The following is a 25,509-nucleotide window of genomic DNA, read 5'->3' on the forward strand; positions in this document are numbered from 1 at the left end:
AAAAAAAAAAAAAGAAAAAAAAAAAAGAAGAACTAGATTAGAAAAATATCAGTGTATATTAATAGAGTGTTTACTGGGTCATTTGTGTACATTTATATATATTTGAAGTCTTACTGTCCTCTTCCATAATATTCATTGTGTTTGCATGCTAAATTTGGTGGTTGATATGGGAACAGTAGCCATATTGTTCTGAAATCTCCACACATTTAGCAATTGTAAAAACAAGGTTGATGATTTATGGTGTTTAGAAAAAAAAAAAACTAGAAATGATATCTGTAGCCTTATGTGTTAATTTGCTCCTGGAGCTGTAGCTGCTGTTACGTCTCCTCATCTGGCAGAATGGTCTCCTGGTAGAGGACAGAGTGGAAAAGATTGCAGAGAACAGATGGCTTGGCAGGGCCTGGGTTCCATCCTTGCTTTCTAACAGTTCAGGAAATCCTGCCTGGCTGTGGCCCTGGGAGGTCTTCTGTAGTACTTAAGATATTCGTTGTAGTATTTTGGTTAATTTTAGGTATAGATAATGCTGTTTCACCATTTTCATCTAAGTTCAGCCAGTTGAAAACTTAATACATCTCTGATTAAACCCTTGGTGACTATGTTCTTGTATTCTTTATCTGTTAGCCAAACTCATTTGCTTAGAAAGGCACTATAAACAAATATGTAGCAGTTCTTTTGGCTGAATTTCACTAGGATAGTCTTTTTTTGAGGCTGGGTCTCTCTCTGTCGCCCAGGCCAGAGTACAGTGGCATGATCATGGCTTACGACACCCTCAGCCTCTGGGGCCCAAGCAATCCTCCTGCCTTAGCCTTCTGAGTAGCTGGGAGACTATAGGTGTGCACCACCATGCCAGGCTAATTTTTAAATTTTTTGTAGAAATAGGGGTCCCACTGTTACCCAGGCTGGTTTCCACCCCTGGGCTTAAGCAATCCTCCCTCCTCCACCTTCCATTAGTATTGGGTTTACAGGCATGAGCCACCACGCCCAGCGGGATGGTCATTTAAGTGGAGGTCTTGTTACAAACCAGGTTCATTCAGCCTGAACACAGCAAGTTATTCATTGAGATGATGCATTTTGCAGCAGTTTATTCACAAGGCTCCTAAGCAAGGATTCAGGAGAACAGGTCTCAAACCCACTCCTTGAAAATAGGGGTTGGGGGTACTTATGGGATAGGAAGCAGGGTGGTCTAAAGTGTGGGAAGAGGTGATTGGTGGTTAGGAAAGATGAGGTGATTGGGGCTTCCATGTAAGCATAATCTAGCTGTGTGGTTCCTCATAGGACACATGCAGAAAATGGTGGCATTAGCACCATCTGAAGGAGGAGTGCTTTGGCCCTCTGATGTCAAAAGGTCACCTCTTGGGCATTCACACAGGCCCACTTGAGCGGTTGAGAGTGTCAACTGCTTTAATGAGCAAGAGCTGCTTCCTAGTTCCTGGAGGAGAACTTTAAGCACTGGTTATTATAGTGAGCCACAGTCAGTTATTTATAAGGAAGCTAGTGAAAGTTTAGTTATATATTATTTGGCAACTTGACTTGCTAGTGGGAGTTTGGAACTAGAAGTAAGTGATGACAAGCAGGCAAGGCGGGTTGAATGGTGGGATTAATCAGGTTACCATTGGTTTCAGTCTTTCCATTTCCACAAATGGTATCCATAATAAGGCTGTCCGTCTGAGTTCTTTGTTTCCATTCATGGTATTGTTTTCCTGGAGTCGTCTATGGTTCCCTTTTCCCTCCAGATCTTCCGCTCCCCATATTCCTTCATCACCTCTTGCATCCTTTTGGTTGCATTTATTTTGCCACCTCCTTTGTTTATTTGTCTTCTTATTCCCAGACTGTGGTGGGAGCCTCATTCACTCAATAGACTTCTGCAGCCGCAGTGTGGGCTGGGCATTAGGGGTGTAGAGATGAGTAAGCCAGTCCCTGCTCTGAGGAGGACTGGAGTCTAGACGAGGAGGCCACCCCAAAGGGACATTTGCTAGAGAATGTAAGGGTGTTCACAGAAGCCGGGCACCATTGGCTTCCTTCCCCCTCCTTGTGTCATCCTAATTAACCTTGAAACACTGCACACTGTCCTTAAATAGTGACCTGCATCAGTTAGCAGACTTTCTCTTAAGTATTTTCATCACTTTGCCTGCAGTTTGAAATCAGACTCTTCAGCCTTGAAATTGTTTATTCGAAGCATGGTTCCTGGACTAGTGGCATCTTATGGGAAATTGTTAGAAATGAAGATTCTTGGGCTCCTACCTCAGACCTACTCTGTTAGAAACTCGGAGCGGGGGGTGTGCCTGATAATCTGTGTTTTCAGACATGCTTTAGGTGATTCTAGTGATCTCTAAAGTTGGAGCACTGCCACCTTTACTGCTACTCCAAGTTCCTGGAACCAGCAACATTCCCATCACCGGAGCACAAAAAGTTGAAATGCAGATTGCTGGGCCTTGCTGGGAAAGCAGATTGTGGTGGGCTTCAGGAATCTGCTTTAACCATGCTCTCCAAGTGATTGTTTTTTCTGCTTGCTGAAGTACCTTACGCTGATAGTCATTGTAAGTAAAATAGGAAGTCCTTGGAGGCTCTGGGTGGTGGAATGAGCTGTATCCTGCTTGCCTTAGTCTCTCCTAGCTTTTCTTTTGAGTTCCGCATCTTGGTATACTTTGAAGTTTAAGCGTCTAGTCTGTGGCCCTGCTGCCTGATGATCTTACCTCCATTTTGCCCTTCCTAGGTGATTCCTACTTTAGTTCCTCTTCGGAAACCCCTCTCAAACTGAAACCATCCTTGTCTGGGGAAGTCCGCCTCTGAGCATGATTAATACTTTGTGTTGCCACTGTTTGATACACTTGTTTTTCTCTATGTTGTTAGTTTTTATTTCATGAATATGTTCTATAGCTAGCCAGCTCTTTGGAAGGTGGGACCACGTCTTAACACGCTTGAGTCCAGGAGTTCGAGGCCAGCCTTGACAGCATAGTAAGACACCATCTGAATAATTTTTTAGAAGATGGGGGAGAGTTCATAATTATTCTGCCTAATTTAGGATGGTTTCATGTGAAGTGTGTTCCACTTTCTAATCTCTTGGCTTTACTTCTTGGGCTAAGATTGGGGAAGTGCCAGGTTGCCTCAAAAGATGAGGTATTAGTTTGTGCTTAGCTGTGTAATAAAATATTAGTTGCAGTATTACAACATACAGAGATGGAGGGACTGCTCTACTACCCGCCCTCCCCCCCGACTTTTTATTTTATTCCAGGCCATATGGAGTGGGCAGTTCTTTCCCCTCTCTTCAGATGTTGATATCCTAGCGTTCAGCCTTCTTCCTTGTCTCCATTTACAAGCTTTCCCCCAACGGTGGTTTCAGCTACTCGCTATAATCTGATAATTCTCATCTTTGGCACCAGCCTTCTCTTGAACTATAAATCCACGGTTGTAGTTGTCTTCTGCTGTTTCTGAGATACTATGCAAACACTTGGCAAAATTCCAAAACTGCATTGATTGGAGGTGATCTGAACTGACTCCTGTGGCTTTAGGCACATCTATTTGCTGACAGAGTCTACGTGTTAGCTTCCAGCTTGGACTTCTCCTTGAAGTTCAGACTCTTAATACCCAGTTTCCATTTAATGTATACACTTGAATGGCCACAGCTGAACTTTTTAGGCCTCCCCCAAAACCTGCTTCTCCCACAAGCTTGCCCATTGCAGTGGGTGACACCTACCTTCTACCAGTTGCTCAGGCCAAAAGCCTTGAGTCATCCTTGACTCTGATCTGTCTTTCACACCCCATACCCGATTCAAAGTCAGGTCCTGTTGGCGCTCTCTTCAGAAGGGATCTAGAATCAGGCAGCATGTTAACCTTCACTGCCCCCACCCTGGTCTGGGCTGCACTGTTCCGTGTTTGCACTGTGCAGTAGCCTGCCGGCTGGTCTTCCTATTTCTGCCCTACCTCCTGCAGTCTTCTCTCCTTTTAAAACCTAAGTCATATGGCTGCTCACAGCCCCCCAGCAGCTTCCCTTCACACCTAGTAAACCTCACAGTCCTCCGAGGAGCCCACGAGGCTCTGCATCATCTCCCCACCTCCTCTGTCCCCTGCGCCTGGGCTTCAGTCACCCTTCCTCCAAACACACACCCACTGTATGCCTCTCCAGGCCCTGCTGCTCTGCTCAGAGGGCCCTTCCCCCAAGGGTCCACATGGCTTATTCCACACTTCCTTACAGTCTCTAGTCATGTGTCACCTTGGAGAAACCCTTCTCAATTACATTCAAATAGGACCCCCCTCGCCCCCCTCCCCGTTCCCTCTCTTCTTCTGCTTGAGTTTTCTGCACAGCACATGTGACTCCTGACTTCACATCTGCTCTCAGTTGACTGTCAGCTGTGTGAAAGCAGAGCCCTGTACGCATTGCTGCATCATCGGCCCTCAATTGCTTGCCCATCAATGAGTGGCCCTCATTGGTGCCTCTCTGTTACTGGCACTTCATTCAGGAACTTTCTACCCTTTATTCCTGACGTGCCTGGTGGTCACAGTTGCTTTGCTTTTTTCCATGTGTTTCACATCTTTTCCTTTCCGCTCATAGTGGCTGTAACCGCAGCTGCTGGAGACACCCGAATGATTTATTAGCTGTGTGAACATGTTTCTGGAGTTACTGTTTCACTGCCTAATTGGAAAGGTTTGGAGTCTCATTTTTCCCCTCCCTTTTTTTGCACATTCTCTTCATCTGCCTGGTTTGCCAATTTAGTCCCGGACATGACGGCACATGGAATGACAGTCAGCTACAAGAAATGGCCCAGCTGAGGATTAAGCACCAAGAAGAACTGACTGAATTACACAAGAAACGTGGGGAGGTAAAGCTAGCCCTTTTCCTCATCTGTCCTCTGCTCTCTGTGAGAGTCCTGTGGGGAGGGATAGTCACTTCTCACCAGAATTGGCAGCAGCCTTAGCCATATGTGGCATCAAAAGCCCCCTCTACAGGAATAAAAGGGCGAGGAAAACGAAATGAAAAGACCAGGCAGAGTGAGGCCCATCAGCAGAAGGGCAGTCCTGTGACAGCACTGCCAGTTACCATGCTCCAAAATCAGCATGGGAGATGAGAGTAGAGAGGTTTTAAAGAAGGAAAAAGCCTGCTACCTGGTCCATTGAAGGTCTTACTGATGGTTTCATAAAGCTTTTCAGTACGAACCCTGAAATTTCAGAGACATTCATGAGAAAAAATCAAGTCCCAGGCTGTGTTCCCCTGGATGGTGGTCTTATGGCAAAGCTCCAGTTGGGAAAATGCAGTTCACCATCACTACAGCTCAATTAATTGTCTTTTCAGCAGTAATGAGTCTCCAAAAGGGTAGCTGAGGTTGATGGCTAGACAGCTGTCCTCAGCAAGCCCCTGGCAGTCACCTGGAATACTTCTCATCCAGCCAAGCTGTCCTTTAAGAGGGAGTGTCAGGAACAGTTCGCCTTTGTGTCCCCATAGGTGCCTCAGCTCCTTGCTGTCACCGATCTCATTCATTCTTTCTTAAAAATAAATAGCCACCCACTATGTAGTTTCCAAGTGAGGTCCTAAAATCTTATTCATGAAAGTGTTCTTCTTTATCTCCCAGTTAGCTCAATTGGTGATTGACCTGAATAACCAAATGCAGCAGAAGGACAGGGAGATGCAGATGAATGAAGCAAAGTGAGTAGAGACCATGCATCTTTGGAGCCTGGTCATTGGGTCACATGTCCTTGTTCTGCTGAACTCTTGTGAGCAGGGCCAGTGGCAGTGAGTGGCTGTAGTGCACTCAGCAAGAGTTTGATTTCAGTGCATGCATGCTCTGGGATCCTTTTCTACCAGTTCTGAGAAGGAGAAAGCAAGGACAGTGCCCTCAGGCTTCTAGTGTCCTCCTAGGGAAGTCACCTTGGCCCTTGCAAGTGTCCCAGAGACACTCAACAGCTCTCCTGTGGCCGCAGTGTGTGGGAGCCTGGTATGTTCCTGTGGCGGAGGTGGCAGGGCCAGGATAGCTGAGCGCATGGCCCTTGGGAAAAGGGGAATGAGTTTGTGAGCAAAACTTGCTGATCAGAGAGAAGCCTTCAGACAGGATACATGGGGACTCTGAATCCTAAGACCTTGGAGCTGGGGTTGGGGGTGCTTGGGTTTTCTTAATATGTGGAAAGGGGGTCTAGAGGCTTGGAAAGGCGGGGCACTTGATCAGACGTTCTTGCTCAGGAAATGTTATAGCTGGTGAGATATATAGGGTTTCCAGCCTCCTTTTAAGTCCCCTCTACCAATCTAAGCATCAGAAGTTTCTCTTCCTTCACATCATGTTTTTGCTAGTCATTAATAGGGTGAATTTCACCTTAGGTGTTTCCTAACGGATTATCATGTAAACCTTTGGGATGGGCCTTGCTAAGATATGTAACAGACACAAGGTGTTGAGCACTCAGCCAGGTCCATCTGGCTCTGGCACAGTGCTCTAGTGAGGTACCATTCCTCCTCTGATGTCATACTTTCAGAATTGCAGAATGTTTGCAGACTATCTCTGACCTGGAGACGGAGTGCCTAGATCTGCGCACTAAGCTTCAGGACCTTGAAATAGCCAACCAGACCCTGAAGGATGAATATGATGCCCTGCAGATCACTTTTACTGCCTTGGAGGAAAAACTGAGGAAAACTACGGAAGAGAACCAGGAGCTGGTTACCAGATGGATGGCTGAGAAAGCCCAGGAAGCCAATCGCCTCAATGCAGAGAATGAAAAAGACTCCAGGTGGGATATCAGTCCACAGGTAGTGGTTTCCGTTCTTAGTAAAGTAGAACCTAGGTCTTTGAAAAGAAAGAGAAACCTGGCAGTTACTGCAGGAGGTTTGCTAGGGAATTCTTTCAGTGTTTCAAGGAGACAAGCTAATTCTGAACAATATAAATTAAACCAGAGTTAGAAAAAGGAAATAAACCACAATTAGAATTCTACCCCATAATTTTGTGAAGCTTTTTGTATCCATATAAAAATTCTGATCTTGCTAATGCACGAGAAGATTATATCCAAACTCACATGAATATAAATGTGAAGTTCCTAAATCAGACTGATTGATAGATTTTTATTTTTTGAGACAGAGTCTTGCTCTGTTGCCCAGGCTGGAGTGCAGTGACTTTAGTAAATTAAAGTTACTAATATTATGTAAACTTTGATAGTTGAAGAATCTCACCATACCTCAGTTTCCTCATTTGTAAATGGCAATAATGGTATTTATTTCAAAAGGCTGTTATAAGGCTTAAACTCTGTGAACTAATTAGCAATGTCAGGTACGGGGAAGTCCTATATAAATCTTCACTATTGGTAATCATGCTGTGGGTATGTTAATGCAGGTAGAGCATTCCCATATCCCAAACTCCAAAATGCTCCAGAATCTGAAACTTCTTGAGTGCCAACATGACACTCAAAGGAAGTACTCACTAGACCATTTCAGATTTCCGATTTACCATCAGTTTAGCTGAATTTCATGTTAACACTTGGATCCCCTCCTTAAGATATATATCATGTTTATGTAAAAGTTTGAAAATCTGAAACACATGTAGTCCCAAACATTTCAGGTAATGGATGCTCAACTCGTGTAAGACTATTTGCTGCAGAAAACTTAAGTCACAGCTATGACTAACCCCCAGTGAGCCTGAGTCACGTATCTTCCTAGGAGACCCTGGGTCCCGGAAGACAGGCCTCTTCCTTTGCTAGCTGACTGCTTTCTCTAATAACGTGACCTGTCTCTCTCTTCTAGGCTTTGCTCTGAAACCCTTTAAAAGGGGAGCCTTGCTGCTGTTAGGAGTTTGGGCTTGGGACTTAGAGTATTTTGCTGGGGGTAATTGTTATTTTACGTGCACTGAATGTGTTATTAGAACTGGTAGCTTCTAGAGAGCCCAAACCCCAGGCTTTCCTAAGCAGACATAAATGGTGGGCCTTTTTTTAACAGGAGGCGGCAAGCCCGGCTGCAGAAAGAGCTTGCAGAAGCAGCAAAGGAACCTCTACCAGTCGAACAGTAAGTGGAGATAAATGAATCAAAACTGTGCTCCTGATAATTTGGCTCTCTTAAAAGTTTGGTTTTGTTTTGTTTTTTTTTTGAGACAGGGTCTTGCTTTATTGCCCAGGCTGGAGTGGAGTGGTGTGATCATAGCTTCTAATGTTTTTATTTCTGTAAAATCACCTTACAGATTTTAGAAAGAAAACTTCAATGTTAAAGGGAGAAATGAAAACGCTCTGTTCTTCCACCACTCAGAAGTAACATCCATATATCATTTTAATTGTATTTTGGTGACTTCTGGTTTCTCACAAATAATGTATTGATTGACCCTATTTCTGATTACTTACTTGAGATAGATTCTTGAAAGTAAAATCGGATGGGTCAAAGCTTTTGGAAGGTATCACAAATAACCTTCCATAGAGTTTCTGTTCATCAGCTGTGAGTGTGAATTCTGACTTCCTGCACTCTGTACACATTACTGCTTCACTGTTTCCTGTTGACACTTTGAGCGATCAGTTTTCTGCCTCTAATTGTGCCTGCCATGTAAAGCTGCGGTGTTGGGTTTTTGTTTGTTTTTTTCCTCCTTGCTCCCTTTGGTTTGTTACTTAAAGTGGAAGCATAAGTGAAAACTAAGATCTCTTGGAACAAAAGGAATTGAACTAGTTTGGAGCTTTTCTTAATCTGCCTACAAGTTAAGGTGGGGGATCTTCTCTGAAATTTGAAGCTTTAATTATGGCAGGAAACAGTTTTCTTTGCTCTAGGATGTTTATATTTTCTATTGAAATGTGTGTTTTGGAATATGGTTTCAGAGCTGTGATCCACTATTTTTTAAAATGTTAGTTGCTTCCTTATAAGTGGAGTGGGTTAAATTAAATTAGGAGTCATTCACCAACAAAAGTCTTAATTTATAAAGAAACAAAGGTTCTCATATCATGCCTTTGCTTTAGATGTGTAGGGTATGTGTGTATCTACACTTTCAGATGTGGAAGATTAATCTCAGTTGTATTTTTTCCCAAGCCACAAAGTAAATAGTTGACCTGGAAGTGAGATTTGGTTTCTTCAAAAAAAACAGCTTATAAAAGTGTCATTTGTCTGCCTTATAATCACCAGCATAACCAGGTTGACTGGATGTGACAACTTAGACAGGTTGAGCATCCTCCCCAAGATGATACAGGAAAGGGCTGAGGTAGGATGCAAACAGGGCTGTGAAGGCCTGTTCTTAATCTCTACGCTTCCCTAAGGAGTTTCTGTGTCAGAGCACATACACATCTTTGAAAGACTTTGATAACTTAGCAAATGCTAGTATTTTCTTGTGGTCCTGGGCCTGAGCACAGTTCCAAGTACTTACAACCATAAAATTCTGTTTTCAACAGGACATTGTCAAAGGCTCAGCTCATATTTGCAGTTCCTGTCTTTGCAGTTCTCCTCTCGTCCTTGTGTGGGCACAGGTGACTCTTACAAACCTAGATCTCTGGGAAAGCCAATCAAGAAAATAAAGCACAGCCTTGTCCTCTTTCTTTAGAACTGCCTTTATTCTCTTCTACATCCTGGCCAAGAATGTGGTACAATAATTACATATAGTCCTGGAATAAATAGCTAAGGAAAATAAATTTACTTTGACTTAGTTTGATTTGCTTAGTAACAAGTTCTTAAGTATATATTTACATAATCCAGATAATTATTCACTGAAAAGGAAAAATCTTTCAAGTTCTTACGAATCCAAACAGTAGGTGATGAAATCTTGGATTATTACATTTAATTATTTTACTTCTCCATGAAGGTTGCGTCTCAGTAGGAGGTCATTAAGACCAGAATAATTACTTGCCATCCTCCAACCAGAAAAGACATGGCCCCCCCAAAAAAAAATAATTAAAAAAATAAATAAATAAAATAAAAATGAGGAAGTCAAATTCCAGAGGTGCTTTGCATCCATTGGGGTAAACAGCAACAAAGGGAGCAGGTTATGTGACTTGATTGTGTCATTTGAGGTGCGATGGTCTCTCCTAATGTCAGAGACACTACGTATTTAAACATAAAACACACAGAGTTAAAAATGTATAGTGTTTAGATTCTGCTTTTCTATTTTTTAACTAAAATAATATTTGAAACTGGGTTAAGACAGCTGTTGATTTCATGGCCCATTTAGCAATCCCTTCTTCCCCTGAATTCTTCTCCCGACCCTGTTGTTTGTTCATATTCCATAGCTGCCCCTAACTGTCCTAGATCCCCCTCAGCCCTTGTGTCATGGGAACTGTGCTTGGTGAGTACTGCAGCCCTTCAGCTGTGAAGCTGACTGCTGATGGAATGTCCTTCTTTGGTAATGGTTAAGTATTTCATTGCTTTCCAAGTGGGAGCTGTGTGTATACCTAAAAGGATCAAAAGCTCACTTTTAAATTTATTCTCAGCTGGAATTCTGGATTTCATTTAAACAGGTTAAATGTTTATTTTAGTGTTGTTCAAAACATGGCAGCTCTTCCTTTTTCTCCAAAGAACCTTTAACCATTGCTGTAATAGCCAAGTGACATAGGGTATAACTAGAAAATGACATTAGCATTTGCAGAACAGATTAATCACAAAGCTCCTGCTCTAGAGAATCAAAGAATCTCTTGCCTTTCTTTCCAGGGATGATGACATTGAGGTCATTGTGGATGAAACCTCTGATCACACGGAAGAGACCTCTCCTGTGCGAGCCATCAGCAGAGCAGCCACGTAAGTAGGCAGGTTTGAGCCAGGGAAAAGACAGCTGGAGGAGCAATATGAAGGCACATTTGTGGACATGACAAAGAATGTAGTCAGATGCACCCAACCCCCAACCCCCTACCCCTTTGCCGGGAAACCTAGCATCATACACACCACAGAGGTGTCCAGTCTTTCTCAGTTCACCTTTGTTTAATGGGAAAGAAGCAGAACACAGGTGGCTTTAAATGCTTCTAAATACAAAAAAATGTAGTGGCTTTGCTAAAATATGGACAGTTAAACCTTATTAAGCAGAATGATTGTTCAGGTTTAGATCATCCTGTTTCGTTCTTATTAGGGCTTTTTTTTTTTTTCTTTTTCCCTAAAGCAGGACTTCAAGAGTGGGGATTGGTTACTAACAGCCACAAATTATGAGGTTACTTAGCCAAAAATTGTGAGGTTGATTGTCTAGGTTTATTTCCAGGGAAATTAATTTAGTACTAGGGAACCTTGTTTCTTTGGAAACCTCTAGGCTAGGTTTCCCCTTTTCCCTTCCCACTGTTTTCTGGCAGTTTGGTACTGTGTTGGGTTTCTCTCAGCTGGGGTTTGGGAACTAAATGGGAAACATATTCCCAGGTACCTGTTTTTGTGGGCTGTTTTTATTGATTGATTATTTGGGCAAAATGTTTCTAAGGTTTAAACCTATCCTCCCCTCCTCTTTAGTAAGCGACTCTCGCAGCCTGCTGGAGGCCTTCTGGATTCTATCACTAATATCTTTGGGTAGGTTAGAAGACTTTCACCTTTCCTTTTTAAAATGTGTATAATTAAACCTAAATATATGTACATGACTTATTTTTATTTTTTAAATGTACACCAGGTTTCAGTGGTACAGAATATACACGTGCCTTAATTTCAGCTTTTCATTTAGCTTCTTCCTTTTTTCCTCAACTCCCTTTCCTCTTAATCTCGCTGCGTGCTGATCTCTGGCCTTTCCCTTTAGTCTGTCCGAGTCTCCCCTTTTGGGACATCATTCTTCTTCTGATGCTGCCAGGTGAAACTATTATCCTCTCTTAGTCCAGCATGTGAGTGTGGGTCCTTAACAATTATGCCGATCACTGCTTCACTGCCCTCAGTCATCAGATGTTCACGTGCTAACCAGGATGCTTTGCATGTTCCTAGGAATGCCGGGAGCTCTCAGAGCAGGGCTGCCAGGTTGAACACTTTGTACAGTACTCATGCTCTTGTTGCTTTCTTTTGGCATGCGTTAGACTCTACGTTGATCACAGGTGATGAGGATGATTCTGACTAGGCATAGAAATAAAATAATTTTGTGGATACCAGAGAGCTACCTCTGAGCTAGCTGTTACATTAAGCTGAGAAAGTTTCCCAGCAGCTTACTGACTGGGTGAGCAATTGTTGTTCAGGATTGCTTTTCACTGTTGGGTTTTGGAGTCCACAGGTTAGTGTGCAGGAGAGTAAGGCATGTGCTGGCTCTCTTTCTTATCATTTGAGTGAGGGTGCTTCTGATTTTTTTGTGAATTGTTCTATAGTTTGAAGAATCTAGGAGGGACAGGCTATCAACAGAGGCAGTCTGCTTAAGCAAGGTCGTCTTGGAGTTCTTTCTAACAATTTGATGGGCAGTAAACCTCTGCAATCCTGCCTAATATTTGTCTTTATCTTATTTCTTAGGAGACGCTCTGTCTCTTCCTTCCCAGTCCCCCAGGACAATGTGGATACTCATCCTGGTTCTGGTAAAGAAGTGAGGGTACCAACTACTGCCTTATGTGTCTTTGTAAGTATGCTTCAGCCCCAAACCCCCCGACGGATTTTGTTACAACCATCCTCTGTAACGGCAGAGCTGACTGAGAAAACATTGCTAGCATGAGAGATGGGGCAAAGGAAAAGTAATTAGGGATGGCGAAAAATGGGAGAGTAATTTATATAATTATTGTCACCATTTGGCTCCAATTTAGAGTGAGTTGCCAGTCAATGGTCTATTTTGGAAGTTCAGTAGGGCAGCTGTTGGTTTCATGAATCATACCCCTATCTGTATGACTCCCAACCATTAGGAGTCTATGATTGGAAGCAGTCCTGGGCAGAAGCCACTGTGATGGATACCAGGGCTGTCACCTGGAGTTCAGAACTGGGTCCTAGTACTAGCAGATAATCTGCATCCCAGCTGGAGTAATTGAGCAGAAATGGAACCAGCCTGGGGAAACGTTGAGTACCTGGCTCAGAACTGTCAAAGCATGAGGAGGGTAGGAAACAGCACAAAGATCGGAGCCTGGAGAGTTGGACTGACTCCATTATTGGCCTAATCACTGGCAGCAAGTGAACTAAAGGAACCAGCTTTAAAAGCAGGGAAGAGTTTGCCGTAAAAATGGAATGGAATTTATATGGTGGGAGCTTTGGGTTCCAGGCATGAGGAGGGACTTTGATAGTTACACAGTGGACTGGCTGAGTAATGAACTGCCTTGACTGTTGTAAAGAGAGTTCCACTTTGGAGGAGGAGTCGGGACGGGTTGTATCAAGGCCCCTTCCCAGCCCCACTTCACTCCTGTGATTCTCGGATCACCAGGCGCCTTGCCGAGGTCGGTGATGATTGGTAAAAGGTCTGATTGCACTGAATGTCACAGTCCCTTTGTTGCCCTCAACTCCCAGCAGCCCATATTTTTCCTCCTATCACATTTAAGTTATGTGTATGGGATCATGGAGCAGCTGATAACTTGGGATTCTGTCAGTGTGTGTCTCTGAGAGTAATCGGTTCACAGCTGGCAAGTATCCAACAGAACAGCTATGCAGGAGACTGACGAGTGGCAGTCATGGGTGTGACGGTGCATGATCTCAAGTTTTCAATCTGAGACCTCCTAAGGAGAAAGAAACCATGACAAAAGGAGATTTCATGGGGGTGAAAGGTTTGGTCACCTATCATACTTTTCAGCGGTGGGTCACAAGAGGGAGGGAAGGTGGAAAATGAAATTACCAAAGTGACGCCTGTTGCCCAGCCTGTTCATAGTCGCTCTCTCCGTGGTATTTCAAGCGTCTTATTTTTTCAGTCCCAAGCAAGTGTGAATACCACATATTTTCTTCCCCAAGTGACCTTTTAGACAAGTGATTATCTGCTTAACAATCTAGATAGTACATATTTTCTAGTCTTTTTTTCTTTTTTGAGATGGAGTCTCGCTGTGTCGCCCAGGCTGGAAAGCAGTGGCACTGTCTCAGCTCACTGCAGCCTCCACTTCCTGTGTTCAATCGATTCTCCTGCCTCAGCCTCCCAAGTAGCTGGGATTACAGGCATATGCCACCACACCTAGCTGATTTTTGTATTTTTAGTAGAGACACGGTTTCACTGCGTTGGCCAGGCTGGTCTCAAACTGCTGACCTCATGATCCACCCTCTTTGGCCTCCCAAAGTGCTGGGATTACAGGCATGAGCTACCACACCCAGCCTGTAGTCTCTTTTCTTTATTAGAGAAATTTTCGAACATATGCAGTATCTCTTTCCCCCACACACTTTTGCTACAGCAATTTGAAGCTAATCCTAGGCATTATATTTCATCCAAAAGTATTTCACCCATAATCTTAAGCGAGTACAGTGATTCTTCAATTATTCCCTCTTCCCATTTTGGAATGGGATGCTGGCTCTCACACTGTTGTGCAGTAGCACAATCTCAGCTCACTACAGCCTCAGCCTTGGGCAGAAGCAATCCTACCACCGCAGACTCTCGAGTAGCTGGAACAACAGGCATGTGCCACCACACTGGCTTTTTTTTTTTTTTTTTTTTTTGGTAGAGACAGGGTTTTGCCATCTTGTCCAGGCTGGTCTTCAACTCTTGAGCTCATGCAGTTTGCCCACTTTGGCCTCCTGAAGTGCTGGGATCACAGATGTGTGCTACTGCACCTAGCCAGGATTCTTTTTTTCTTGGTTTTCTTTCTTATCCAGAACACGAGTACCATCTTTTGCCAGTGTTTATGCCAGTATCAGAAATTTCCCTATGAAGAATATAAATTCTCCTAAAATAATGACTGTCATTTTTATCTAAGGCATACTCATTAACAGGCACCGTTCTAGGTTGCAAAAATCTCTTTCTGAAGCTGAGCAAATGAGACTTCTAGAAGTTAAGAAACTTGCCAGAGGTCACACTCTCAGTACACACTGGTGCTGTAATGTTTCCAGAAAGAACTACATTGAATTCCATAATAACACAGATTGATGTTTTTGCCATCTACTTATATTAGGACTCATTGTGAAAGCTGTATTATAAGAGGCCATGTGCTATGCATTATTTAGATATGTAGTATTTAGTATTGATCAGTAAATTAGTAAATGCTGGTAAATCAATAAGTAATATTAACTCAATCTAGACCAAAAACTATTAAGATAGATAGAGGCCATTATTGTTAGAAAAGATGAAATTAATGCAAGGACAAACTCTAGGCAGTCTATACAAATTTTGAATACTTTCTGAGAAGGTTGCACTGTACTCTAATGCAACTGTTACTAGAAGAATAAAATGATAACAGTATCTTAGGAGACCTGGACTAGGCGTCCAGTTTTGTTTGTGATTGGATCCACCTCTGCTTGAGGATGTATATTTTCCCCTGAGGTAGGCATTTGGAGTTTTCGTGTATCTTGAGCTCTTGGGATGAGAATGACCTGATACAGGGTGTTTGCCTTGCAGGATGCACACGATGGGGAAGTCAACGCTGTGCAGTTCAGTCCAGGGTCCCGGTTACTGGCCACCGGAGGCATGGACCGCAGGGTTAAGCTTTGGGAAGTATTTGGAGGTGAGAGCCTGAGGCATAACTGAAAACCTGAGATGATGCACCATTGCAAAACCTGAGATGATGCACCATTGCACCACAGAAAGCAGCTGTGTTGGTGGCATCTGGTTGACCTTGCTTTCGAGCACTGAATTGTTCATCTTCTCAAAACATACGTTTTATGTAAGGGATCCTTTGACCAAAGCATTATACACTTCAGTTATTCTTTACATCTGAGTGGATGTTTGCTCTGATTTTCTGAAGTAGTGACCAGAAAATACTGTTAAGTTATGGATATGATTATGAAGGTTTCTGTAATTTTTCTCAGATATATACCAATCAGAGCATCTTGCAAAATAGTACCATTTTTACAAGGAAAAGGAGGCTTATGACCATAGATTCTGTAATTAAGCCATACATTAAGCTGTGGTTGATGCATTTAATGACAGTGGCAGTAGCCTAGGAAAAAAATGAATGTAGTCATGTCTGAGCTTGAGAAAAGAGAGATATATTACCTAGAAAAGATGCATTTAACACTTTATCAGACAGGGGACCTTAGATCAAGACTCAGTCTCTTTGATTGGACTTTCAGAATTCTCAGAAATAGATTGCATTAAAACAGAAAATGGGAGTTGATGAGACTATCTCTTAGAAATATGAAACTGGGCATATCCCAGTTTTGACATGTTTCAAGATTCACTTAAATATGCATGTATTTTTACTAAAGTAAGGCCAAAGAATAAGGCTTAAGGTTTTTATAGGAACCGCTTTGTCAAGTATCCATAGTTGCAGCACATACATTATCCCTGGCCAGCAATAAATAGCTCCAAAGTGATTTTGTTTGTTAATTCCCCTGATCATCACAACAGCCCTGTGTGGTTAAAAAGGTAGAGATTGCCCTATTTCACAGATAAAGGCAATAAAACTCAGATACTATGTGACTTACATGGCTAGTGAATAATTTCCATGGGGAGGGAGTGGTGGAACTAGGACTAATGCGGTCAGAAGACTTGAAATTCCATGTTCTTCTTACTGTAGCTTTCTCCAGCAACTGAAAAATCATAGGGGTACTGCTTTTAAGGTTTATTAGAGCAGGGACAACTTTTTAATCCCATGGTTAGAATAGATTATTAGTAAAGCACCCCTCCTATCTGCCCCAGCCTTTGATTTTCAGGAAAGGGACTCAGCAGGTAGAGCCCATTGAAGCCCACCAAATTTTGCTGTTTTGCCCAGAAACATTTTAGCTTATGAGTGATAATGGCTGAAGCTATTAGAAAACAGTAATAAAAACAAATAAGAAGAAAAGAAATTTTCAGTTTGTAGGGCTGAGGCAAGAGGATTGCTTGAGGCCAAGAGTTCAAGATTAGCATGGGCAACAAAGTGAGACCCTGTCTCTACGTACAAAACTTTATTTAAAGTAGCTGGGTGCCGTGGCATGCATTTGCAGTCCCAGCTTCCTGGGAAGCTGAAGTGGGAAGATGGACTGAGCCTAGGGGTGAGTGGCTGCTGTGAGCTATGATCTCACCACTGACTCCAGCCTGGGCAACAGAGGAAGACCCTATATCTTTTTTTTTTTTTTTTTTTTTTTTTTTTTTTTTTTTTTTTAAAGGAAATTTTAGGGAATTTGGTTTGTAAAATCAAAATAAACAGTCTGTTTTAATTATGCCATTGAGATTAAATAAAAATAACACTAGAAATCTTTTTGTTTTACTCTTCGGTCAGTAAAAACACCTATAAGAAAATTAAGAGATGCCAACCTTTAATTCTAGTAACCTTTCTGCTGCTAAAAAGGAAATAAATATCCATTGAAATGAATACTGATCACATAATTTGTGCCAGAGCATAATTTGTGTTAATAAAATCAAGTTTCTACCTAATCTACAGAAATAGCAGAATGTTTGGCAGCATTCCCTGCAGTTTTGTTTAGGGCCTTTCTTCTACAAACAGCTTTTTCCGTCTACAGGATTTTTACTCTTGGCTAATATTTATTTACTGAATCTTGGAAGAGGCCAAGTTCAAGAGACCTTTTCTGAAGTAATTTGGGGTCCTATTTTTTCATGCTTTCAGACTATCAGAAGAATGGCACTTTCTACCCAGTGGGAGCATCTGTTCTTGCTCATTCTCAAAAGCAGAAGTTCCACTGGGAATGATGTAAACGCTGTTGCCATAGCCTCCCCTGGTACCTTGTAGATAATTAAGAATTTTAATATGGTCTTTGTCCCTTTGAGATCAGTCTTTCATATAGAATAGTATTAATTTTTTGGTCACTTCTTACATTTTGGCACTGTATTAAGTAAGTGCCAAGCAAATAGACCAGTATTTTAAGCATAAGCCAAAGATATTTCTTAGAATTTGCAATAATATTTTTATCTGTGAAGATTTTATCTAACAGAAAATCATAGTGAATATTACCCTTTTTCAACCCTTTTGAAAATCTTAAGAAAGCTAAGATCCAGAACATGGTATTAAATATGCTATATTTTGCAAGTAAATTTAGAGGAGGGGTTCATCAACCAGATTCACAGTCTGCCCTGAATGTACATGACAGCTTCAAGCCAGTATTTGTGTCAGCTTGATATCTGGTTCCAGTCATTATTACTACTACTTAGAATACTGAATAAGATAAAAATGTGTCCAAATGTTTTCTGTTCTGTGTTCCTCTTTTACAAATGTGATTGCAGTGGTTCCTTAATTCCTAGCTTATCTGTGTGGATCATCCTTAAGTTACCTTTTTTAAAGGAACTTAATCAAATTATTGAGATTTTGATCTTCTCAGTTTGGGATTGCCTGTTGCTGAAGTTCCGTGTGGGTGGCCAGGCTGTCTGGAGGCAGACTAGGTGCGGTGCTCTGTGGGTGAGGGCCAGCCGTGTAGAGGTACGGGAGGTGCTGGCACTTAGTTCGCTTGCCAGGACCTTAGGTTCATGGAGATAAAGTATGAGGGCAAATTCCAGAAACTCCAAACTAGCTAGACTGGTATTCTAATGACTAGTCATTTAAATGTAACTAACACAATTTCATTTCACACTTTAATGAAAATTACCACACCATGGATTCGGAAATTGATGGCCAGTTTCTACAGAAGTGATAGTTAAGTTGGCACAAATACTGATAAGCCCAAAGGTTTATTTATGTAAGTTTTTAAAATTTACTGAGGAATAATGGAACTGAATAAACCCAGTCTTTAGTTTGATTGACATGGTTTCTAAATTCCTACGCTTGATTTTTGTAAAGAGAATGAATAACTACATTTCTTAAAGAATAGAACACAGGTGCAAAATGCTGGGTCAGTGTCCACTTAGATATGCATTCCTCCTGAAACCAGCAGTGTATTCAGTCTCTCGTGTTCCGCTTGTCCTGCTATTTTGTTTGATTCTGTAAGGATACAGAACGGCTGTTGTTTCAGCAGCATAATTGGCTTCCATTGTATTTCAGTGTCCTGTTTTAACTTATTTATTGACTTTATTCAGCTTCCCATCTTTTTCTAATTTTTTCTTTTTATACAGAAAAATGTGAATTCAAGGGTTCTCTCTCTGGCAGTAACGCAGGAATTACAAGCATTGAATTTGATAGCGCTGTAAGTATCTCATTGCTATGATTAGAGGTTTTTAGAAATAATTGGAGACATCTGGTTCTTGAAATTATAGAATAACCTACCTGATTTATCTGCATTTTCTGTATCTTAAGTCAAATCCTTGTTAAAGAAAGCTGCAGGTAGACTGTCGAGTTTATTGCTGTATCAACTCTGATAAACCCTTGGGTTCTGCTTCTTGCATTAGGCTTGTGATGTTACTCAGTACCTTGTCTAATTTCACTTAACAGTTGTATTTTGAGTGTATAGATGCTGTACTCCAGGGACAGTGTGGTCCCTACCCTCAGAGATTCGCCATCTAAATGCGAGTGATGTGAAAGCATTAAACTGCAAATTGTGCTGAGGTTATAGTTGTGATGGGTGTGGAGTAGAAAGGAAATACTGATGAGAGAGCTCATTCAGGGGCAAGGGTTAGGGGCCTTTAAGGCAGATCTAAAATATAATCAGGTTAGAGGCAAAAAGCCAGGAACAGACACCGCAGGCAGAGGAAGCAGAGGAGGTTGGTCTGGGCGGGTGCAGGAGCTTGGGTGGAGGTGATGAGTAGGTGAGGCCAAGGCAGTGTCCTCATCTCCCAAAAGTCTTCCTCTTGATTGTCATCTCTGGGGAGCCTTTGCAACATTCCTGGGTGGGCTGAGTGGCTTTCTGTGTTCCCAGCATCTTGTGTAAACTTATTCTGTGGCATAGATGTTGTCTATATCTGTTTTTGCTAAGCTGAGAGCTGACTACCTGAGGACAAGTGTCTGGATGTTAGTCATCTTTGTACCCCCAGCACCTAGCACAGTGCCTATTAGGTTCTAAATAACTGCTCCTTGAATTTATTTGGGGAATGATAAGGAATAAGCTTGAAAAATGAGGGTATGTTGTATTGAAAGGTTTAGACTTCTGTAAAGCCATGTGGAGCCTTGAAAGATTTTTAGAAATGGATGTGGCATTAAATTCTGGTGTAATTGTAACAGTGTTGAAGACTGGATTGGGGGAAGCAGGTCTGCAGTGGCCCATGCGTTCAGTGCTTCTGCAGAGATGCAAAAGGCCCATTTGGGGGCTGAGGCAATAGGGAGAGAGGAGAGGACCAGGCTAGACACATTGAAGATGAACAGTTCTCAGAGAGAGAGTTGAGAGATTAGGCAAGGAGAGAGTCAAGGGTGCTTCTGAGGATTCTGACTTGTTAATATTTGCTGCTAGAGAAGGTTGCCAAGGGAAGAGTGAGCGGGGAAGGCTTGGGGTGTCTGCAATATTCAGGTGAAATCAAGCAAACAAAAAAAAGGTCTGAACTCGAAGGAGATTGGTGAGTTGAAGCACACTCATGGCAACAGTTGGTGTTCAGGTTAGATGTATAGTTTGAGCCATCTAAACCTTCTTGGACTTGATTATTGGGGAATTTATATCATGTGAACGTAATTCCTCTGTTTTGGCTAAAAAATGGCTTTCCTCTTCTTTATTCCCATAGGGATCTTACCTCTTAGCAGCTTCAAATGATTTTGCAAGCCGAATCTGGACTGTGGATGATTATCGATTACGGGTAAGACCCGGTTAAGAAAGTTAGTGCAGTCTCCAAACTTCGTGTGGTGTTATCAAGGCACAAACTGGCCGGTGCTTAACTAGGGGACTTCGTGTTCCCAAAAATCATGCTTGATTCACCCTGCCCTTTCCTTTCCTCCTTGGAGAAATCTGTGTTTCCACTTTATACTCTTTGTCCAAGACTCAGTTTCAAAATGTTTGCAATAGGACCCTCACATTTGCATGAAAACCTTGGGATACTCCTCATAAGGAGTAGATACTTTTGGTAGATTCCAATTTTAGCTTAATGACACAGAATTTAGCAAGAGCATGTGAACTATGATTCCTGTGGGCTGTCAAACCTAATTACCTCACAGAGTAAAGTGGGATATGAAGTACAAATGGATGTATCATAGCGGTAAGACAATTCTCAAAAACTCCAAGATGAGAAACAGGAGACAGATGTCAGAGCAGGGAGAAATGATTGGCTGTTGAGGAAAACTGCATTTGAACCAAAACTTGCTGAGAATTCTCTTGGCATTCAAGATAGAGATCAAAACTTGGTTGTATCGCTTTTTTTTCTATTGGGGGTGGGGGGAAAGCATGTAACTTAATTTGCAGAGGGTTTGTTTTTTTTTTTTTTTTTTGCCCCGTAAGCCTGCAGGAATCATCACATAGCTTATTAAATACAAGCTATTAGAAGATATAATGGAGGGTGAATTTCGCATTAGTAGGCATCTTACTTAAAAAAGTTTAACACAAGCCGTTTGTGTGTGTTAACTCACACCAAAAACAGAGTGATGTTAAAATGAAAATTTTTTTTTTTTAAAACGGAGTTTCGCTCGCTGCAACCTCTGCCTCCCAGGTTCAAGCAATTCTCCTGCCTCAGCCTTCTGAGTAGCGAGAATTACACGCATGGCTAATTTTTGTATTTTTAGTGGAGACGGGGTTTCACCATGTTGGCCAGGCTGGTCTTGGACTTCTGACCTCAAGGTATCTGTCTACCTTGGCCTCCCAAAGCGGTCGGATTACAGTGTGAGCCACTGCTCCCAGCCATATGAATTTCTGTTTTGTTTTGTTTTGTTTTGTTTTGTTTTTTGAAATGGAGTCTGTTGCCCAGGCTGGAGTGCAATGACATGATCTTGGCTGACTGCATCCTCTGCCTCCCAGGCTCAAGTGATTTTCCTTCCTCAGCCTCCCAAGCAGCTGGGATTATATGCATGCATCACCATGCCCAGCTAAATTTTGTATTTTTTTGTAGTGGAGATGAGATTTCCCCATGTTGGCCAGGCTGGTCTTGAACTCCTGACCTCAGGTGATCCGCCCGCCTTGGCCTCCCAAAGTGCTGGGGTTACAGGCGTGAGCCACTGCTCCTGTCCCAGATGAATTTCTTAAATCTACATGGGAGGTGGGGGAGTTGCAGTAGAATGGTCCCTTAGGTGGGGTTCTGGTGATTTTTCTTGAGAGGGTTGTATAGAAGATTATTAGTATTAGATGCTAGCTAATACCTCAGGGGTAGTCATTCTTAATTCTCAGTTGAAAGAAGATCCAGATCCAAACATGCAAAATATGAGTCCTGATGATGACAAGGATGTGTTGTGAGAGCTGAGGAGCCTGCCTATGAGGGACGAGGGAAGTGAACTTCTGGAGAGCCCGCCACAGGGCACATGGATTCAAATGCTTGAACAGGTTCAGTTGAAGTCGTGTAATTCTGTACCATACACATGGAAAAGCCAGTACTGATGACTACATTGTAATCCATCCTGTGGTATACTGTGACTTATTTAACCATTGATCTTTTATTCTAGACTGAGATACAGTAAAACTGACCGGTTAAAGAGGGGCCTACAGCATTTTTATGATAGTCCCTTGGAGCAGAAGAGGAAGAAGTTGAGTCAACCAGTAGTGCAGGATGTTATTTTTTAAATTGGTAAAAGAGGAGTCCTTTACAGGTGGGCGTCAGCCTTTGGGTCAGAAATAACGAGAAGGGGACCTAGAGCAGGGAGCTAGACTGAGAGACAAAGGTCATAACATTGGGAAGTTTTTTCCAAGTGAGCTGGCACGTAAGGTCTCCCTGGGGAGATGCTCTCAGTATGCTGGAGCATGGCACAGGGCTGCTGGTGCTGATGATGCCATGCTGGGGCAGGAGCCTTCTGTGCTAGACTAGTTGGCTTTGAGTTCCTGGCCTGCTCGTAACTGTGACCTGTTCCTTGGTAAATGTGTGAAGATCAGGAGGCCTTTTGCAGCAGATTCCCTGTACCCAGAGAACTCTCCTGAAAACCTTACCAAGTTCCAGAAAGTAAAATAGGCTTCTCATTCGAGGGAGTGCTGGCTTCTTTTTAGACCCCAGTTAACAGATGATATTGGAGGACAGGAATCCATTCATCTATGTTGTGAAACTCACAGACATGGTCCACGCCCTGTTCAGTATCTCCCTTGCTCTTACGATAAGGGAATGGTGTTGGGAGAGACTGGCATATAAGAAGCAGCTGGTTGAGTGGTTGCTTTAACGTCCTTTTTGTAAATGCACCCTAGAAACAGCCTGGCATTGAAAGAAGTCCTCTTTGATGCCTCTGTTGAAAATTGAAACTCCGTGCAAAACTGCCTGGCTGCTCTGTAAGATTTGACTTGAGGAACTAGGTTGGAGTTCTGCCCACTTTTCTCATGGTGTGGTGAGGTGGCCATAGTAAGGATTGGCTATGGCTGCTAGGTTATGGTTTCTATTTGGAATCTTCCACTGCGAGTTCTCCATTCTCTTGGAATCAGTTGTCTTCGGTTGGTGTTAGATTAGCTGCTTGATTAAGGTGTTAACTGAATGAGCAATTTTGTGTTAAGAAATAGGGGTCGACACACGGGATCTGCCATGAGGCACAGAGAGAGTCTGTGCAGAGCCCAGTAGAGCAGAGGAATCTTTAAGCCTCCCCACTTTGAGGCCCGCCTGGGCTTTGATGACATCTGAACCTGCTGCCTCCGCTTGTTAATCCTTGTTTAAAAGTAGAAGATAAAACCTAAAAGTCATGTTAATAATACAAATAAATTTCAGAAACACCTCTTGGATATAAGAATTTTAAATCTAATCAGTTTCAAAGGACTCTTTATAAATGGTAAAGGTGAATGAATGCCTGTAGGAGGCCAAGCTCGGTGCCATTGGAAGCAGTGAGACGGCTAGTCAGCTTCAGCAGGTCCAGCTTATTCTCACTGAGAATAAGGTGGGCAGAAGCCCAAACATTATAAAAAGCAAGCTGACAATATGTATAAGGAGCTAAGAAACAAAATATCCCTTTCCCCTATTCCATTAGTTCAGCAGTTTCATTCCCGGGAATAAGAAAGCTCTGTGCTCACAGGTGTTCACTGCAGCAGCATTTGTGACACTTTTTTTTTTTTTTTTGAGAGTCTTGCTCTGTCTTCAGGCTGGAGTACAGTGGCGAGATCTTAGCTCACTACAACCTCCGATTCCCTGGTTCAAAGGATTCTCCTGCCTTAGCCTCCCCAGTAGCTGGGACTACAGGTGTACACCACCACACCCAGCTACTTTTTGTATTTTCAATAGAGAAGGGGTTTCACCATGTTGGTCAGGACGGTCTTGATCTGACCTCGTGATCCACCTGCCTCGGCCTCCCGAAGTGCTAGGATTACAGGCGTGAGCCACCGTGCCCGACCCTTGTGACAGACTCTTAAAGAAAGGGGGGTGCAAAAAGGAAGAATTCTGATGTCATCAGTCTTGTTGAGTCCATACTAAAATAGCACAAGGGTGTTTCCCATTCACGGATGTTATAGAGACCCAGGGTGCTCAAATCAGTGGAACTCCAAAGCCCATGAATGTTCAGCTGTCATGAAAAAATGTTTATGCTGTCAGGTTAAAGCGCAATGGATAGATTGTTAGGAAGAGTATAATTGTGGAAAGATTAACATGTTCCTTTAAAGCATGTAAAAATGAATATATATGTGGCCCCCAATCTAGGGTATTTTCATCTTACAATGTCAGGACCGGCCCCATCATGAGTTGAGGAACATGTGTATCCAACATATCCCACTTATGCACAATGTCTTTTTCTTCCCTGTGTTTGTGAAATGGGATTTTACTCTTAACAGTAAGAAAGAAACAGATAGTGAATATAAATACAAATTCAAATTTTTGATAAAATGATTATTAAGAATTTAATGTAAGTCCAGGCACGGTGGTTCACACCTGTAAATCCCAGCACTTTGGGAGGCCAAAGCAGGCAGATCACTAGAGGTAAGGAGTTCTAGACCAGCCTGGCCAACATGGTAAAACCCTATCCCTAGTAAAAATACAAAAATTAGCTGGGCATGGCGGCTCACACCTGTAGTCCCAGTTACTCAGGAGACTGAGGCAAGAGAATCACTTGAACCCAGGAGGCAGAGGTTGCAGTAAGCCAAGATCATGCCTCTGCACTCCAGCCTGGGCAATGAGCAAAATTCCATCTCAAAAACGACAACAACAAAAGAATTTAAGAAGTAGCCTATCCAAGTTTTGTCTCTCTCCATGATTTGTGCAGAGTGGATGTCTTCTACTGAATGGAATCATTATTCATGGACTATGTCTAGTGTAAGCTTTGTTACTGGAGCTTTCTTGATCTTACAGAAGGATCAGTGGGAGGTTTTCACACAACTGCAGCACAGCCGCCACCCGACTGGCAGCAGTTGTAAGATGCTGTCCCAGTTTCCGAGGTTTGAATGTGCGATAAAGCAGTCTGAGAACCCATGCAAGCTCCTCTCATTGAAGAGGAAAGAGGAGTATATGTGGCCCTAAGTTTTTTGTTCCTGTGCTAAAGTGGAGTTACTCCACTGAGAATAGAAGATTGGTTTCAAAATTTTTAACACAAAAAATCTAACACTGAACCATGAGGTCTCATCTTTGGGAGTTGATGTTTGGAGTACAGTGGCATGATCAGGGCTCCCTGCAGCCTCGACCTTCTGGGCTCCAGCGGTCCTCTCACCTCAGCCTCCCCTGTAGCTGAGACTATAGAATAGGCACACACCCAGCTAATTTGAATTTCTTTGTAGAGATG

The 25,509-nt window shown here is 42.6% G+C and overlaps 1 protein-coding gene and 1 non-coding gene across 6 annotated transcripts in view; both read left to right on the forward strand.

Moving 5' to 3' along the window:
- The window catches only part of ATG16L1 (autophagy related 16 like 1), a 38,908-nt gene that overhangs the window by 6,344 nt on the left and 7,055 nt on the right, over positions 1–25,509 (forward strand). For 2 of the 5 annotated variants that reach the window (XM_017537677.1, XM_017537681.2), the window contains exons 3-13: positions 4,712–4,817; positions 5,565–5,638; positions 6,457–6,708; positions 7,904–7,969; positions 10,574–10,660; positions 11,351–11,407; positions 11,628–11,678; positions 12,317–12,419; positions 15,309–15,414; positions 18,894–18,964; positions 20,427–20,498. In XM_017537677.1, the coding sequence (XP_017393166.1) occupies positions 4,712–4,817; positions 5,565–5,638; positions 6,457–6,708; positions 7,904–7,969; positions 10,574–10,660; positions 11,351–11,407; positions 11,628–11,678; positions 12,317–12,419; positions 15,309–15,414; positions 18,894–18,964; positions 20,427–20,498 (1,045 nt within the window). The remainder of the gene's footprint in view (positions 1–4,711; positions 4,818–5,564; positions 5,639–6,456; positions 6,709–7,903; positions 7,970–10,573; positions 10,661–11,350; positions 11,408–11,627; positions 11,679–12,316; positions 12,420–15,308; positions 15,415–18,893; positions 18,965–20,426; positions 20,499–25,509) is intronic. The other 3 variants (XM_017537679.1, XM_017537680.1, XM_017537683.1) reach the window with 3 other exon arrangements.
- Positions 13,218–13,492, forward strand: LOC119472585. The gene has a single exon (XR_005201733.1).

This window comes from Cebus imitator, unplaced genomic scaffold (genome assembly GCF_001604975.1).
Source record: "Cebus imitator isolate Cc_AM_T3 unplaced genomic scaffold, Cebus_imitator-1.0 Scaffold106, whole genome shotgun sequence".
In the NCBI taxonomy this organism is placed as follows: Eukaryota; Metazoa; Chordata; class Mammalia; order Primates; family Cebidae; genus Cebus; species Cebus imitator.